This window comes from Pangasianodon hypophthalmus, chromosome 28 (genome assembly GCF_027358585.1).
Source record: "Pangasianodon hypophthalmus isolate fPanHyp1 chromosome 28, fPanHyp1.pri, whole genome shotgun sequence".
NCBI lineage: Eukaryota > Metazoa > Chordata > Actinopteri > Siluriformes > Pangasiidae > Pangasianodon > Pangasianodon hypophthalmus.
This window is the reverse complement of record NC_069737.1, coordinates 1,387,931-1,403,836: the sequence shown is the minus strand read 5'-3', so window position 1 is coordinate 1,403,836 and position 15,906 is coordinate 1,387,931. Positions and strand designations below refer to the sequence as shown.

Below are 15,906 nucleotides of genomic sequence, written 5' to 3'. Positions count from 1 at the left end.
AAATACTCAAGCTTTAAAAGCGTTACACCTGTAACTAGCTGTAACTAATGAAACATGTACAGATTTACAGTATGTCAGGGGTTATAAGGCATAATGTATGCTATATAACATGCTATAAATTCATTTATAATGCATTATGAATGCTGGATCCCTAAGACATGCTACAGAAAGCGTATCTGACAGGGACATTCTGCTGTAGAACTTTTAAGGGTTCACCCATAGAGACGATCTTTATACATCTTTGTAGAGTACATTTTTCTGGCCCTGAAATTAGCCCCACCCACACCCACCTCCTTAGCTGCACAGCTCCGCCTCTTTTTTTTCTTAAAAGACCAATAATGAAGCAGATTTTCTCAGGTATAATTAGCAGGTATAATTAAGTATAAATGAAGGCTCATTAGTGTTTTTGTTTTGCCTCACAGACAGCAGGGGGCGCTTATTAAATTTTAAAAAATCACATACAGCTCCTTTAAGAATAAAAATGCTATCTTGATGCAGCTTTATGACTTCACGATTAAAAAAAAAACCTTTAATTTCTATAAGTAACAGACTTGACATGTTATACACATGCGCTACAATCATGTCATGGCTAATACTTTCAACATGTCTGAGCATTATTTACAGAAAAAAGTGTGGAGAAAGTATGATTGCTGTTCAGATTACATTCACATGAGGTAAAGATAAAGTGCGTGACATGGTGGAGGTTTTACAATAAAAACCAAGGAGAGTGAGGTACTGTACAAAGGCTTTCTATGAAGAGAATAATAATTTAATCATCATTTCTTTACTTTTTTAAATTAAAAAAATAATGTAAAGGTTTTAAAGGGTTTAATGCAGAACATGTTCTGTGTTCCATCAGAGCTGAGTTCACGTCGCTTACGCATTCAGGACACGTTCCCGTCTCACTATACCGCTCATTCTATAGCGTATGTGCGAATGGAAAAGCGCCGGCGGTGTTATTTGGTTCCTATAGTCGCAGTTCTATACGTTATATTTACATTAAATTATACACAATACGTCAATCAAGAGGCGTTATGAACATTTACTGTACATGTCTTTCATTTCAATACAAAAGCTATACACACGATTTATCTAATACGTCTGAATTGCCAGTAACGTGTGTGTGTGTTTGTGTGTGTGTGTTTGTGTGTGTGTGTTTGTGTCTGTGTGTGTGTTTGTGTGTCTGTGTGAGTGTGTGTGTGTGTGTTAGAGGCCACAGGTGGATGTCTGTCATCCGTAAAAAAAAATCCATTACACTTGAATTCTCAGTGTGGTCTGATGAGAGCTCGGTAAGACTCCTGGACTTCAGTGTGTGTGTGTGTGTGTGTGTTTGTCTGTGTGTGTGTGTGTGTGTGTGTGTGTGTGGGTGGGTGCACGTATGCTTTCAGCTCAGGGCTTAACTGCATCCATTAGTGCATTTTAAAAGAAGCGAATAAAACCCAAATTTTAGTATTCTGCTTGTGTCAGCGGTGCTGAAATGTAATTGTGTGTGTGTGTGTGTGTGAGTGTGAGTGTGTGTGTGTGTGTGTGTGTGTGTGTCATTAATCGCAATCTCAACCCACACTATTGAAAAATTTAAAAGGTTCAAACCAGGCCACTGTAATCTGTATAATTCAATTCATTGAATTCTTAATAAAAGATTAGCACATTACATAAGGGCTGTGTTCATAAGGCTACATAACACCTACATTAGCCCTTCCTAAGTGACATCTGACATAAACATACATAAACATATAAGACTTATTCCAACACACATCAGCTGACTGAAGGCTGTGATTATCAGTTTGGCCGTCAAGTTGACATAACAGTTGACATAAGTTTATCTTATAAATATCTTATAAACAATACAACATAACTCATTTTATCTAAGGGTCAGAGAGAATATATGCATAACCCTGTCGTTATGCTGTCATTGTAGTGTCATAGGTTTTCATAAACATGTTCTAAATACTAATTAAGGGACAGAGAACAAATATACATTAACTCTGCTGTGATGGTATCATTAAGGTGTTATTACAGTGTCATTGTAGTGCCATATGTTTTCATAAATATGCTATAAGTAATTATTAGTGAATAGAAACATATATACATAACTATTTATAACATCAGTAGGATGTCATTATAATCTCAATCTAGTTTTATAGGTTTTCATAAACATGATATAAATATTTATTAAGTGACAAAGAGAATATACATAAGTGTCATTGTAGTGTCATAGGTTTTCATAAACATCTTATAAATACTATAATCAGAGCCAGAGAAGGTAACTTGTACATATCTCTGTTATTACAGTGTCATTATGGTTCTATGGCACTGTCATAAGTCTTTATAAACATAAGTAGTGAAATTAAATTGGTTTGATTTAATGGTAATAGTAAATACATAACTCTGTCTTTTATTTAAAAAAAAAAATCTTATTAATCTTATGATATATGTCACATTATAACCACTATGTGAGTCTGACATACCAGCACTGCTATGATGCATTAATGTAAATCAACCCAGAAAGTGTTATAACAGCCTAATGTCAAAGTGACATAAAACGTACAAAAGCAGTCTAGCAGTCTGACGGCTGTCGGAATAAGGCTTTATAAATGTCTATATAGGTTTATGTAACACTTTATAAAGCCTACGATGATGTTATGATGGTTTAAAGTAAAGTAGAACAGTCATAACATCCTAAAGTCTAATGACAACTTGACGTCAAAATTGTTGAAAGAATTCTGATGGCTGTTGGAATAAGGCTTCATAAATGTTTACTTTGGTTTATGTCAGTTGTCATGCAGCACTTATGTAGCCGATATGTAGCCCTATGAACTTCACGCTTAAGTAACATTTTACAAAATGTTATGACTGCTAATAACTCTATAAAATGAACTATTTGAACCATTTTATAGTTGTTGGTTGGTTTGAAATACATTGAAGTTGTAATGTGTAAAGTGTAAAGCTTCATTTTAAGAAGAAAGAAATGAAAATAAGTAATTTAGTAAAATACACTTAATTATATTTACACAAAAAACAAAAGTACTATTTGAAAAAAAGAGAGACGTTTATTTTCTTCAGATGGAAATCTAAAGCAATAAAAAAAAACCCAAAGCTCTGAACTCGCTGTTAAAATTCATCGTATCGCAAAACAATGCGACGCTAAACAACGAGCTAAACAACACAAGCTAACACACTCCTCTGGGAAATAAACCATCATCCCAAGAGTTTGGGTTTGTTCACAAAGGCCGAGCGCCACGCCGCTGTGGATAACGTGATTATGTTCACGACACTGTGAAGTCATTGAAAAGCAATTCCAGCTCTCTGATCTCGAGACGCGTGTGTGTGTGTGTGTGTGTGTGTGTGTGTGTGTCCGAGATCTCCAGCTGAAATCGAGCACTAAACACTGACACAGAATCCTAAACAGCTACAATATGAAATGATGGTTTGGTAGCAGAGCAGTATCGATATATACATTATACTATTTAAATCTAAACCATAAAGAAACAAAAAAACTCTAATTTACGGAAAAAATGAACAAAACACAGGATTCAGGACTGATTTTAGTTTTAATTTTAAGTCAAATCAGCTTTAAAGTCCAGTGTTATGCCGGAATGTTCCATTCACCCCTCTGAGTAATAATAAAAGTCTGGAATATTTACAGTTTCACATATATTATATAATATATAATATTTTATTTTATATAGATAAAATAATGAACTTATTTAGCATTTAATTAATAGATTTTTACAATTTTTTTTTAAAAATATGTGAAAATAAAATATGTCTACTCGGCCATTTTGCTACATCAAAGTTGTAATATTTTGTAATTATTTTGTTTCAGTAGAATTGGAATTAGACTAAAAATTTTTAAAGGTTTTCATCGAACTAACCCTCATAATATAAATTAAATAATATAAATTCTATTTATAGCCGTGGAAAGAAATGTTTTTCAGGCATTTTTATTGAAAACAAAGGAAAGATTTCAGCAGCATCTGTCAGAATTATTAAAGATAAACAGCTGATTATAGAAATCTGTGTATTGTAATGTTAATATCTTAACTGTTAGAGACAGCGAGAGAGAGAGTGAGAGAGAGAAGGAGAAAGAGAGAGAGTGTGAGAGAGAACAAGAGAGGGAGAGAGAGAGTATGAGAGGGGGGAGAGAGAGACAAGGAGAGTGAGAGAAGGAGAAAGAGAGAGGGAGAGAGAGAGAACGAGAGAGGGAGAGAGAGAGAGAGAGAGTTAGAGAGAGAGAGAGAGAGAGAGTATGAAAGAGGGAGAGAGAGAGTTAGAGAGAGAGAGGGAGAGAGAGAGTATGAAAGAGGGAGAGAGAGAGTGAGGGAGAGGGAGAGGTGGAGAGTATGAAAGAGGGAGAGAGAGAGTGAGAGAAGGAGAAAGAGAGAGAGGGAGAGCGGTAGAGAGAGAGAGTATGAGAGAGAGGGAGAGAGAGAGAGGGAAAGAGAGAGTATGAGAGAGAAAGTATGAGAGAGAGAGAGAGAGAGAGATGCTCACTCTACCTTTAGTGTGAAGGCTTTTCTGTCGTGCCACTCGGGAGCTCTGCTCTAACATTTAACGATTATCGTTTGGGAAACGCAGCCTTCATCACTTTCTTTTTTCCCGTGAAAAAGCAGGAGTTATCTGAGCAAATAGCTGTTAGGGCTGGAAGATTCTGGAACAACACTGGGCCGAGATAACAAGCCAACAGAGAGTTTAAACAAAGCTCCTTTTTACCCTTCTTCTAACGATAACAAATAACCCGAACACCACGAGGGAAGCAGGCGAATGAATAAAGATGATTTTCCCCCACATGCCTTCACACCACTATGGTGTTTTATTAGTGATAGAATGAAACATGATGTTTTGATGCTTTTTTGGCCTCCAGTGATGAAGAAAAAAATGAAAATGAACAGAAATGAAGAAAAAAAAAAAGTCCAGGGAGATCACTGCTGTTCCTCGTGGACCAACCGGATCTCACACAGAATTCGTAAGATTGTAACAATTTTGTCCGATTACGTTACGCAAAACCTCTGTTCTCCATTTAATCAACTCGCTCACATAAACGTTTGTACGAATTCTAACAAACTACGTCAATTTTGGTGCTGGCTAATTTCACGCTAATGTTAATATTAATAGTGTGTAACTTTACAAGATTCCATGAATATCTTACAGTCTTCATGTTAAAGCTGAAGGACAGAAGGACCGCATGATGAATCTGATCAAATGCTTGTTAAGAATTCTTACGAATGAACAGCAGAAGAACGTCGTCAGCAGAAGTCGTCGTGAGGGTTGCTGGGTGTGTACGTTGTGCTTCTCTTGGTGGAGTGAGAGCAGCCGTTGTGGTTGTGGTGGAGGTGGTGGTTGATGAGGCTCTTGCGTTTGGTGGAGCCCTCTGTGGCGTCGCTCATGACCATCATGGTGGTTTCCACACGTGACAGCATGCACATGCTGCTCTGGCGTGTCGCCTGCATGCGCGTAGCCCTCAGCTCCAGATCATCGTAACTGGACAAGCGAACAAACGGGCACCAGCGTAACGCTCGCTTAAAACCCGCTCGGAACCTGGGGGCGAGAAGAGCCGAGGTGATGGAGTGACGTGGGAAGTGCGTAATTATTTTACGAGAAAAATAGCAACCATGAAAATCCTAGCAAACAGAAAGAAACAAATTATTTTATCCGAGGATGTTAACAGACACAATGGCAATTGTTTTCAGAGGTCAGATAGATTGGATAGATAAATTCATCACAAAATGGAGGCAAGTTTCCGGTGTCCTTTCCCGTTCAGTGAATTGGTGAATTTTATTCGCAGACTTAAGCTGAGAAAGTATCGTATTCAGGTGTCTCCATTGTTTTGATTGCTGTAGCAATGCGTCAAAAATGTAAAATACTACGGCTAAACCTTACACGCTAGGACTTCTGTTGCATATGTTCGACTTCGTATGAGTATAGTAAGAAAAGATACAAATGCTAACCGCACCCCTAATGCTAACACGTATAACTTTCTATACAAATTCCCTTTGAATACGACTTGTTACACTTTTGCTAACTGATAGCGTCTTGATGCTACAAAACCTTCAGGAGAGTGTAACATAACTGGAATTATTTTTCTGTCTTGCTCCAGTGTTGGAAAGTTACAGATAAAAGGAAAAAGTCCATTAGAACAGCTATGGGAAGATTTTCTGTCTCATCATCACTGCTCCTGTGGTGTGACGCTTTCAATCTGCGTTTTATAGTCACGTATTTTCGACGTTTATTGATGCAACAGCTGCACTTAGACTCCCATTATCAGTGATTTTATATGAGTGTTTATTACATGTGCCAATGTTTGTCCTTGGGGTCAATAAAGTGCATCCATTTATTTATCAGTTTATCTAAATGGGAAAGACGTCATGTCTACTCCGACTCTATGCCACTTCCTGTTTAGCTTCCTGTTTTGCTCACTGAATCAGCTCTGATCACTGATCTCACCAGCTCCTCATTATTAATCTCATTATGTCTCATTAGCCAGTGCGTTTATTTATTCCTTTTCACCCAGTTGTCATTAAGAAGCATTTCTAAGCCACAGTGCTAGTTCTCAGGTCTTGGTTTTCTCGTATTTCGTGGTTGCGGTTTATTTTATCGACCTGTGGTCTGACCCAAGCCTGAAACAACTTAAACGTCACCCTGAAATTATAAACCTGAGGTTTAAATATCTATTGATTTATTCATGGATGCTGCTACCGAGTACGTAGACTTTGTTTGTTTGTTTGTTTTTCATTTAAAACAGATACTATTGAACTGATTCGGGGGCGGGGCTATGTATGAGCTCAGATTGTGATGTCACCACTTTGGAACAATTATAGATTATTAATATCTGACGTTAAAAGATGCGTTACCTCAAAACTTTTAGCCAGTAAACCTGCGTGCTAAGCTAGCTAGGAAATGAAAGTTAGTTAGTTAGTTAGTTAGCCAAGAAAGTTAGAAAGTTAGCCAAAGTTGAACAAATGATGGTTGTCATGGTAACACTACTAAATCAGTGGCGATGTAAAGTGAGACTCGTGTCCACCTGTGACTAGGCTGAGCTAGTTCACTAGCTGCGATGTTTCAATCCTACTTGTTTAGTAGGTTCTTGGACAAACCTCACAGACTCACGCAAATGTTGATGGCTCTAACTTTATATTTTTGCCTAGTGCCTTTTTCTTTGGCTTCTTTTAAATACATTTGTCCTACTTGGTCAATTTTTTATCCAATCAACTTCAATGAATCCCTACTGTTTCAGCTGTACAAACATTAATCAGCTACAGGCCACCAGCACTTTGGTGCATTTATTTATAATGATAACCCATGATGCTCTGTACCTGCTGTTCAGGCAGCAGTAGATGATGGGGTTGTACATGGTGGAGCTCATGGCCAGCCACATGACTGACAGGTAGACCTGCTGGATGGACTTCTTCTTAGCCAGCGCCTTGTTCAGACCCGTGATCAGGAAGTAGATGTGATACGGCAGCCAGCAGATGGCGAAGGTCACGACTACAATGATCATCATCTTCACCACCTGGAGGAAACACATTCACTTTAATCAACATGTGTGATTAAAAAACAAACAACAACAAAAACCACATCCTGAAACACATCATCAGTCCGATCATCTGCACAACCTCAACATTATACATCAGGTAGACCTAGACTTCATCTTTTTTTCCATGCTACTTTATAATAATTAGTTATAATTAGGAAACAGGAAACGGAAAATTAGAGAAAACCGTATTTCTACTCTGTTTTGATAAATTAAACTAATATCAATCCACTTAAAAATTAAACAGTTTCATTAAGCAGAGAGTTTAATACTTGCACTAGCCACATTTTTACTCCAGTGATTACTTACTCCCTGTTCCAACATCCAGACTCTCTTAAATTCAGCTCCTTATCAGTACCATTCATCACTGTGTATTACCCAGCATCCTCGGCTTGTGCATCACTGCCTGAGTGTTTATTGCTCTGCTGATTCCCACAATCTGCTCCAGCAATTCCCTAAAATCAGTGAGCGTAGCCCGAGCTACAGCTCTCTCTGTTCTCCTATCAGGAATGGGGAAATATATCAGAGTGTGGTATAAAATACAACATCCACTGAATATCAATGCATCCAGATAAAGTAGTGGAACTGGAAAAAAAGGGTAAAAATAAAATTATTATTATTTTTTAGCTTTAAACTTAAAAATGCATTTAAAATGGATGGCACTTTAGTTGTTGAAGGTAATGGTAGTGTTCTGGTGGACAGCAGCTCAGAAGAAAAAGCACTGAATGGTTATAATCAATAACACTGCTAGAGTGTTTACATTACAGCGAATGTTATCTTGATGTTATATTTGTCTCTCGTGTGTTAGTGAGAGTTTAACAGCCTTGTCTATGGGCTGAACACTTATTAAACATCCAGTCACACATCGCTTCCTTCCCAGTTAGCCCTCTGAAGGTGAAGTGGTGGTCATGAACTGTTCAGAAGCAGAAGCTACTGTCCTGTTCATAAACTGTTCACAAGCAGAAGCTTTTGTGTGGTTCATGAACTGTTCACCAGAGGTACTGCGCTGTTCATGAACTGTTCATAAAACAGATGTATCGGTCACAAACAGAAGCTCTTCATGTTTTCATAAACTCTTCACAAGCAAAATGTACTGTGCTGTTCATAGACTGCTCATGAACTGTTCATAAGCAGAAGATACTGTGTGTTTCATAAACTGTTCACAAGCAGAAGCTGCTGTGCTGTTCATGAATTGTTGATGAGCACAGAAGTGTTTGTTTGTGAACAGTGTATGTAAAACCACATCTATTTGTACTGTGCTGTTCATAAACTGTTCATAAAAGTAACATACTGTAGTTAATGAACAGGTCATGGAGAGAATGAAAGGTGCTTTCACAATCGGAAGCTGCTGTGTTGTTAATGAACTGTTCAGAAGCAGAAAGTGATCAGTCTTTAGTCTGATTGTGAATGTAATATAAGAAAACACGACCCTTTGTTTAAGTACACTGAATGCTAACACATTACTTTGTTTTTTTAGCTCTGTCATCGTGAAACCGCCCAAAAGCCCCAAACCGTCTTCGCCAGTATAAATAAACACATTACACCTCCTCTAGCATCGGTGTTGAGCTCCATTTCTTCAATGATAAAATCTGCAATCAACCAACATTCCACCCCTGTCCCCTCGTCTCCACTTTACTCACAATCTCTATTTCTAAATCTGATCCCTGCTCAGGATTTCCCCAGCTCCAGCCCACCTCTCCGAGATCGCATCTCTCACCCATCAGCATTCGACTTCTGTTCCTCTGCTCCTTAAAACATCCACTCACATCAGCTCTTAAGAAACCTGGCCGTGAGCCTTTTTTTACATTTGGAACTATGAACTCTTTTCTGTTCTTTCCAAGCTGCTTTTAAGTGCAGTGTGCACCTGATGATAGATCTCTCTCTGCACTAATAACCTCTCCCAGTCTGCTTCCTGTCCACTACAATGGCACTGAGACCACGGCTTGTGTAAGGGTCGCTAATGAACCGCTCTTTTTGCTAGCTCTTAACTCAGACACAGTGAGTCATGACGTCTTTCTCACTCATTTCATTTCCATCGCAGTTTCAGTCACTGCTCATGTGTGGTTTATGTTGTAGCACTCTGCTGCTAAAGATAAAACCTCTACCATCCTGTGATTAAAGGAGTTCCTCAAGGTTTAGCTCTCAGTCCGCTCTTCTTCATCGTATATGTAAGGAATAAAACACTGCATGTCATGTTCTTATAGGAATATAATCAACAACAGGGTGGTGTGATGAAGCAGAGTTATTGTTACCATCCTGAACTTGATTATTTTCCTGTAACTGCATGTCCCCAAGTGTTTTATGCCTCTTATATCACAGCAATTTTCCGATTACAATTTTAAAATTTATTACGTCATACTTCTTATCCATTTATAGTTACATTTAATGTTGTGGAATACCATTAAATAACACAAAACAGGTGTGAGTGCATGGGGAGACATGTGACAGGGTCATGTGACATGCTGGGGCTGATGGGTGATGTAGTCCAGCGACGACTGACAGCAAGACATTTTAATAATGTTACATTAGCTTCGTAAATCCAAATTAAAAATGAATTTATTCTCAAAAGCATTCTTTTCACACTTGATGTCTTTAAATGTTTTCTATAAATAAAAGTGACAATGTCACACATTTGGGATAAGTGGAAAATTGTATATTTTTATTTTTTATTTTTTTTGCTTTAAGCGCTCTTCTCATGTTTGGTACTCACATCTCTCCTCAGTCTGATGAATCCTGAAACCCTGTAACTCCTCTCTTCACTGCAATATCTGGCCCAACCTTAATAAACGGAAACTTATTCAGCACTCAACATTCAGCTGCTAGAATATTCACACATTATAGCCGCTCTCCATCAGGTCTACCGTCTGCCTGTGTCACCTCCAGTTTATTACAAACACCTCCTCATGTTTAAAGCCGTTATCTCCCAGACATTCTCCTCACTTACAGCACTAATGTTCTCTGGTTCTGGTCTGCCGGTGGTCCCAGATGAGACCGGGCTCTGTGGGAGGCGGATCGTTCCTTACCACGGCTCTTAGATTACAAACCGTCCCACTGGATCTCCGGTGATCTTTTTAGCCTCGGTTCAGATCTCAGCTGTAAATGTTCCTTTTTTCCCCCAACACTACCCTTCCTCCTTAGAGTTTTTATACACTGTAAAAGAACCTTGATGAGAAAGGTGGTAAACAAATAATTATTTTGATGTTGGGTTACATTTTTCATAATGTACCTGCAAGACATGACGTTTTCCTGCTATGTTTTTAGCAACATAAGCATTGTGCTGGAAAAGATGCAGAGTTAAGACTGAGGGTACTGAGATCAGGTTTCAATGCCACAGTTAAACCTTGTAGCTGTCTTGATAATTGAAGATGCCATGAAATCTTCTGACACTGAAGATGCACTGAAGATTGTACAACTGCAAAAAATGGGTTTTGTAGATATTCTTATTCTAATTTTTGTTTTCATCAATACCAGGAAAATGGTGAAAAGTTTTTAATGATTCATCCTGAACTTATGCAATTTGCGTTCAATTAAATGCTAGAACCTAGAACACATTTGTCCCGCCTCCATAAACAAACTGCAGCAGTGCGCGTTTATCAAGGAATGTTAGCTGTCCCTAAAGCTAGCTTCTCGATACAGTTTTATTTTACTGTCTTGCAATAAACGCTAGTCTTTTAACCAAATGCTCTCACATTAGAAGTAAAAAGCTGCGGCAGGATGCTAACAATCGAGCCTGGTACTGGTCCGAGGCCCGGTGACTGGAAGTCTGTGCTCTAGGATACTGAACATCAAGTCAAGTGGAGTTTATTGTCATTTCAGCGATATACAAGTACATAGTGAAATGAAACAATGACAAAGTTACAACGTGGAAATGATCGGTGAGAAATCGTACACAGCTGCAAGCGAGCTCTGTTTAAAGGCGTAGCTTCGTATCTATCCACTGCTGAGTGGGTGTAGCGTGAGGTACGGCGTATCTCAAACGCTATTGGCTGCTGTGGAAATCACTCCATCCTGTCAATGCTCTCCTTCCCTTCACTTCATGGGCATTAAAGTTAACACGCTTTCATGACGACTGTGCATTCGTTTGTCTCAGACATCTGAAGGTCAGGATGAGTGAGGATCAGCAGTCCATCGCTGATTAGCATCACTTCATTCTTTTTCTTTCTCTTCAGTTTTCCCAGCAGTGCGATGATCTTATCGCATCCCACAGGAGAACTTCTTCTTACGCTACAATATTTCATTACCAGCTCTCTGAGAATGTCCATTACTCATCCGTTTATTACACAAATGAATCAAAACGTATTAAAAAGGAGAGATGAAAAGGGGGAAGAAAGAGAGGGATGAAAGAATGAACAAAAACACAGAAGGAATTTAATCAAAGATGTAAAAGAATGAAAGAAAAAAACGTAAGAATATGAAAGTGAAGGACAAGAAAGAAAGAAGGAAAGAAGGAAAGATGGAAAGAAGAAAATAAGAAAAAATAAACAAGGGAGGAAAGAAAGAAGGGAGGAACAAATAGCAGGAGGAAAAAAGGATAAGAAGCAAGGAATCGTATCGTAGCAGATTCAGACGTATCGTCAAATATCAAACTGAAATCAAAATTTCATCGTATTGTATCATTTCATATCGTATCGTATCGTACTGTATCGTATCGTACTGTATCGTATCGTACTGTATCGTATCATGCTGTATCGTATTGTATCGTATTGTATTGTGTCATATTGTATCATTTCGTTTCGTATCATATCACATCGTATCGTACTGTATCGTATTGTATCGTATCGTATCTTACTGTGTTGTATCGTATTGTATTGTACTGCATCGTATTGTATCATATTGTATCGTATCACATTGTGTCGTATCGTATTGTATTGTATTGTCTCATTTCGTATTATATCGTATTGTATCGTTCCATTTCATATCATACTGTATTGTATAGTATCGTACCATTTTATATTGTATTGTGTCATATTGTATCGTATCATATCACATCATATCGTATTGTATCGTATCGTATCATATTGTAGTGGGTTCATTCTTTTTGTCAAATATAAAATTAAAAATGTTTCATGTTATGTAGAAGTCTGTGGCTCATATCTATAATAAAACTCAATGTTGAACCGTCTCCGTCTCCGTCTCCGTGTCCATCATCCCGTCCCTTATCTGATTACTCTGCTAATGAAGCTCATTACATTCTCGGTGCTGTGCTAGCGCTCTTTAGCATGGAGAGCTCTCGACTGGAGAGAGAACATGGAGCCGAGTGCAGAAACACCATCGCTAAACAACTCAGTGAGCAAATCTGAGACACAGCAAGCTCAATGAGGTCTGACACCACGAAATAATCAGTGCTCTTTCCTAATACTCACGCTAGCATACATCACCAGTTCACATAATTCTTCTTTGTTTTGCTAAAGCATTAGCTCCTAGCTGAGTGCTAATTTGCGCTCGACTCCACCCGACTGATGAGATTAGTCTTACAAGAACCCACAAGGCAATTAAAGCGGTGTTAAATTAGAGTTTCAGCATAGCCAATTTAGCCTAAATGAGGTGTAATTCTCACTGGAGGAATCTGTAAGATGCAGTTTGTGGCTCTCTATTAAGCCAGAAGCGATTAGAAAGACTGCGAAAGAGAAAAATGAACAGAAAAATAATTGAGTATCCTTCTCACAGTGAATTAGTAAACACTTCCCTTTACGTGGAGCGTCTGCCGTACAAGTCCCTGTGAAACAATAATGTACTAGCGAGTGCATTAATATAAAGCTGTGATTTGCTGCTGCACTACTGTCAGAGCTGCTGGTATAGAAAACTAATCAACACCTTCTGACCAATCACAGTCCAGAACTCAACCTTGGTGTAAAAGAAATTATTTAAAGTTTTCTTAATGGTGAAGTCGTCCATTACACTCAGACAAAACGCTCCTCACCCTGTTATAATTACACTCTCCTCACACTCCTCACACTCTTCACTCTTCTCACTCTCCTCACACTCCTCACTCTCCTCACTCTCCTCACACTCCTCACACCCCTCACTCTCCTCACACTCCTCACTCTCCTCACACTCTTCACTCTCCTCACACTCCTCACACTCCTCACACCCCTCACTCTCCTCACACTCCTCACTCTCCTCACACTCCTCACACCCCTCACTCTCCTCACACTCCTCACTCTCCTCACTCTCCTCACACTCCTCACACCCCTCACTCTCCTCACACTCCTCACTCTCCTCACACTCCTCACACCCCTCACTCTCCTCACACTCCTCACACTCTTCACACTCCTCACACTCCTCACACTCTTCACTCTCCACACTCTTCACACTCTTCACACTCCTCACACTCTTCACTCTCCTCACACTCCTCACACTCCTCACTCTCTTATTTAACGCAATAATCACCATTTTTCTCTTGAAAACTCTTTTTGCTTTTTCTCTTTTCCTTTCTGCTGGGTGAACAGAGTGAACTCTGTGTGGTGTCTCTGTTCTACTCCAGAACACAAACACACACCGTGTTAAATGTCTGTGATTTATTACAGACTCTATATCGAGTTCTTGTTGCTTGCTCGAGGGGAAAATGTGCTCACTTTGAAAACCTCTGAAAATATAAAGTGTTTTTTTTTTTTTACTTAATAACTCCTGCCTCTGCAGTTACACACACACACACAGAAGAAAATAAGCACAGTGCTTTTTTTGTTCACCTGGTTGGAGCATCACTCATGGTGTGTGTGTGTGTGTGTGTGTGTGTGTGTGTGAGGTTATTTCTGTGTGTATCATATAGTAGACCGAGTGTATAAAGTGAACAGTCCATCAGCGGGCAGCGAGACGAGACTGAAATGTAAATAATCACGTGATCAGCGCAGTGTGTCCCTCTGAGGCAGACGTGATCACCACGTGTTTACTCACGCTCGTTCTCTCCATTCTGTTCAATCAGTTAAATCACAGCTCTCATTTAAATCAGCGCTCTCAGCACTACACACTGCACATTTACACACTTCACTCATCACATGATTACACACTACATCATGAACACACACACGAATCTCTGTAGCAGAGCAGCGTGAGAGTGTGTCATTAATAAAACACTGTGTGTCTGGAGCTGTTATAATAAATCACTCTGAATTTATAGGCTCAGTTTCTCTCTCTCTCTCTCTCTCTCTCTCTCTGTTATATTAGTGAGCTCAGATTTGGGCCTCAGTATTTTCCGTATGAATACTGAACATTCCGGGCTGTGAGGTGAGGTGTGTGCATGCGGTGTGTTGGATTGTGATCAGTATTTTTTTTATTCCGTGTCCCGGAGTTTCTCTCCTACATGACCGGCAGCGTGATGAAGGAGCAGAGAGGCGACATTGAGTCGTTTTCCTCCCGATAGCTCGTAAAGTCTTCATAAACAGATCATAACTGTCAAAGCCACGTCTTTATGATTTTCTGCTCTATCTCCGTCTCTCTTTATCCACCCTGAGGACTGAAAGGAAAAGTTCTCAGGACAGAAGTGGACCTGTGTGTTGTGTGTGTGTGTGACTCACTGATGAGCAGCTGATTAGCTGATTGTGTGTTAGTGTTGTATGTGACCTACACGCTCGGTCCGATGATGAACTGATACGGTGTTATATCAGGCGGAAAACAGAGAGAGACGTCTGATCAGGAAGAACAGAGTGACACATTAGTTGGAAATAAAAAAAAATGTGAACATCCTGCAGCCGTAATCTGATAAAAAACAATCTCAGATGAAGTGCGACTTCTAGCTACAGAGACAGAAATAACTGTTACTTCTCTAACAAATATGCTCGGCCTTTAATTTCACAACTTTTTTTTAAAGATTATTTTATGAGAACAGAAATTTTTAGAAAAAAAACTGTACTTGCAGAGAGTTGCATATGATGGAGGGATGATACAAATATTTTTTAATTTATTAAAAAAGTGGAAGAGTCTTTGGAAAGATGGAAATATTTCTGTAGAACCATTTATGTTTTTTTTCCTAAAGAATCTTTCAGTGGCTGTTTCTTTAACCAATCTGCTGGTACCACAATGAAGTAAACAAGAAAGAAAAGAAAGAAGAAGAAGGAGAAAGAAAAACTGAACAGAATGAGAAAGAAAGAAAGAAAGAAAGAAAGAAAGAAAGAAGAAATTTAAGTTGATTTTTTTTTCATTTGTGCCATCAACAAAAGGGTAAAAAAATAAAATCAAGTGCTGAAAAAAGTGAAAGGTTCTTTTCTTTAGGTAACTGACGGCATTGTTCCAAAAAACATCCATTAAAGTGTTCTTTAGGGAACCAAAAATGGTTCTATAGAAAAGTCAAAATACACTATATTACCAAAAGTATTCAGTCACCCATCCAAATGATCAGAATCAGGTGTCCTAATCACTTGGCCTGGCCACAGGTGTAT

The 15,906-nt window shown here is 38.8% G+C and overlaps 1 protein-coding gene across 1 annotated transcript in view; it reads right to left on the bottom strand.

The window, feature by feature from the left end:
- Nucleotides 1-428: 428 nt before the first annotated feature.
- The window catches only part of tacr3a (tachykinin receptor 3a), a 29,416-nt gene continuing 13,938 nt past the window's right edge, over nt 429-15,906 (bottom strand). The window contains exons 4-5 of the mRNA XM_026945196.3: nt 7,314-7,510; nt 429-5,538 (exon numbers count right to left, since the gene is read on the bottom strand). Of these exons, the coding sequence (XP_026800997.1) occupies nt 5,247-5,538; nt 7,314-7,510 (489 nt within the window). The 3' untranslated portion in view covers nt 429-5,246. The remainder of the gene's footprint in view (nt 5,539-7,313; nt 7,511-15,906) is intronic.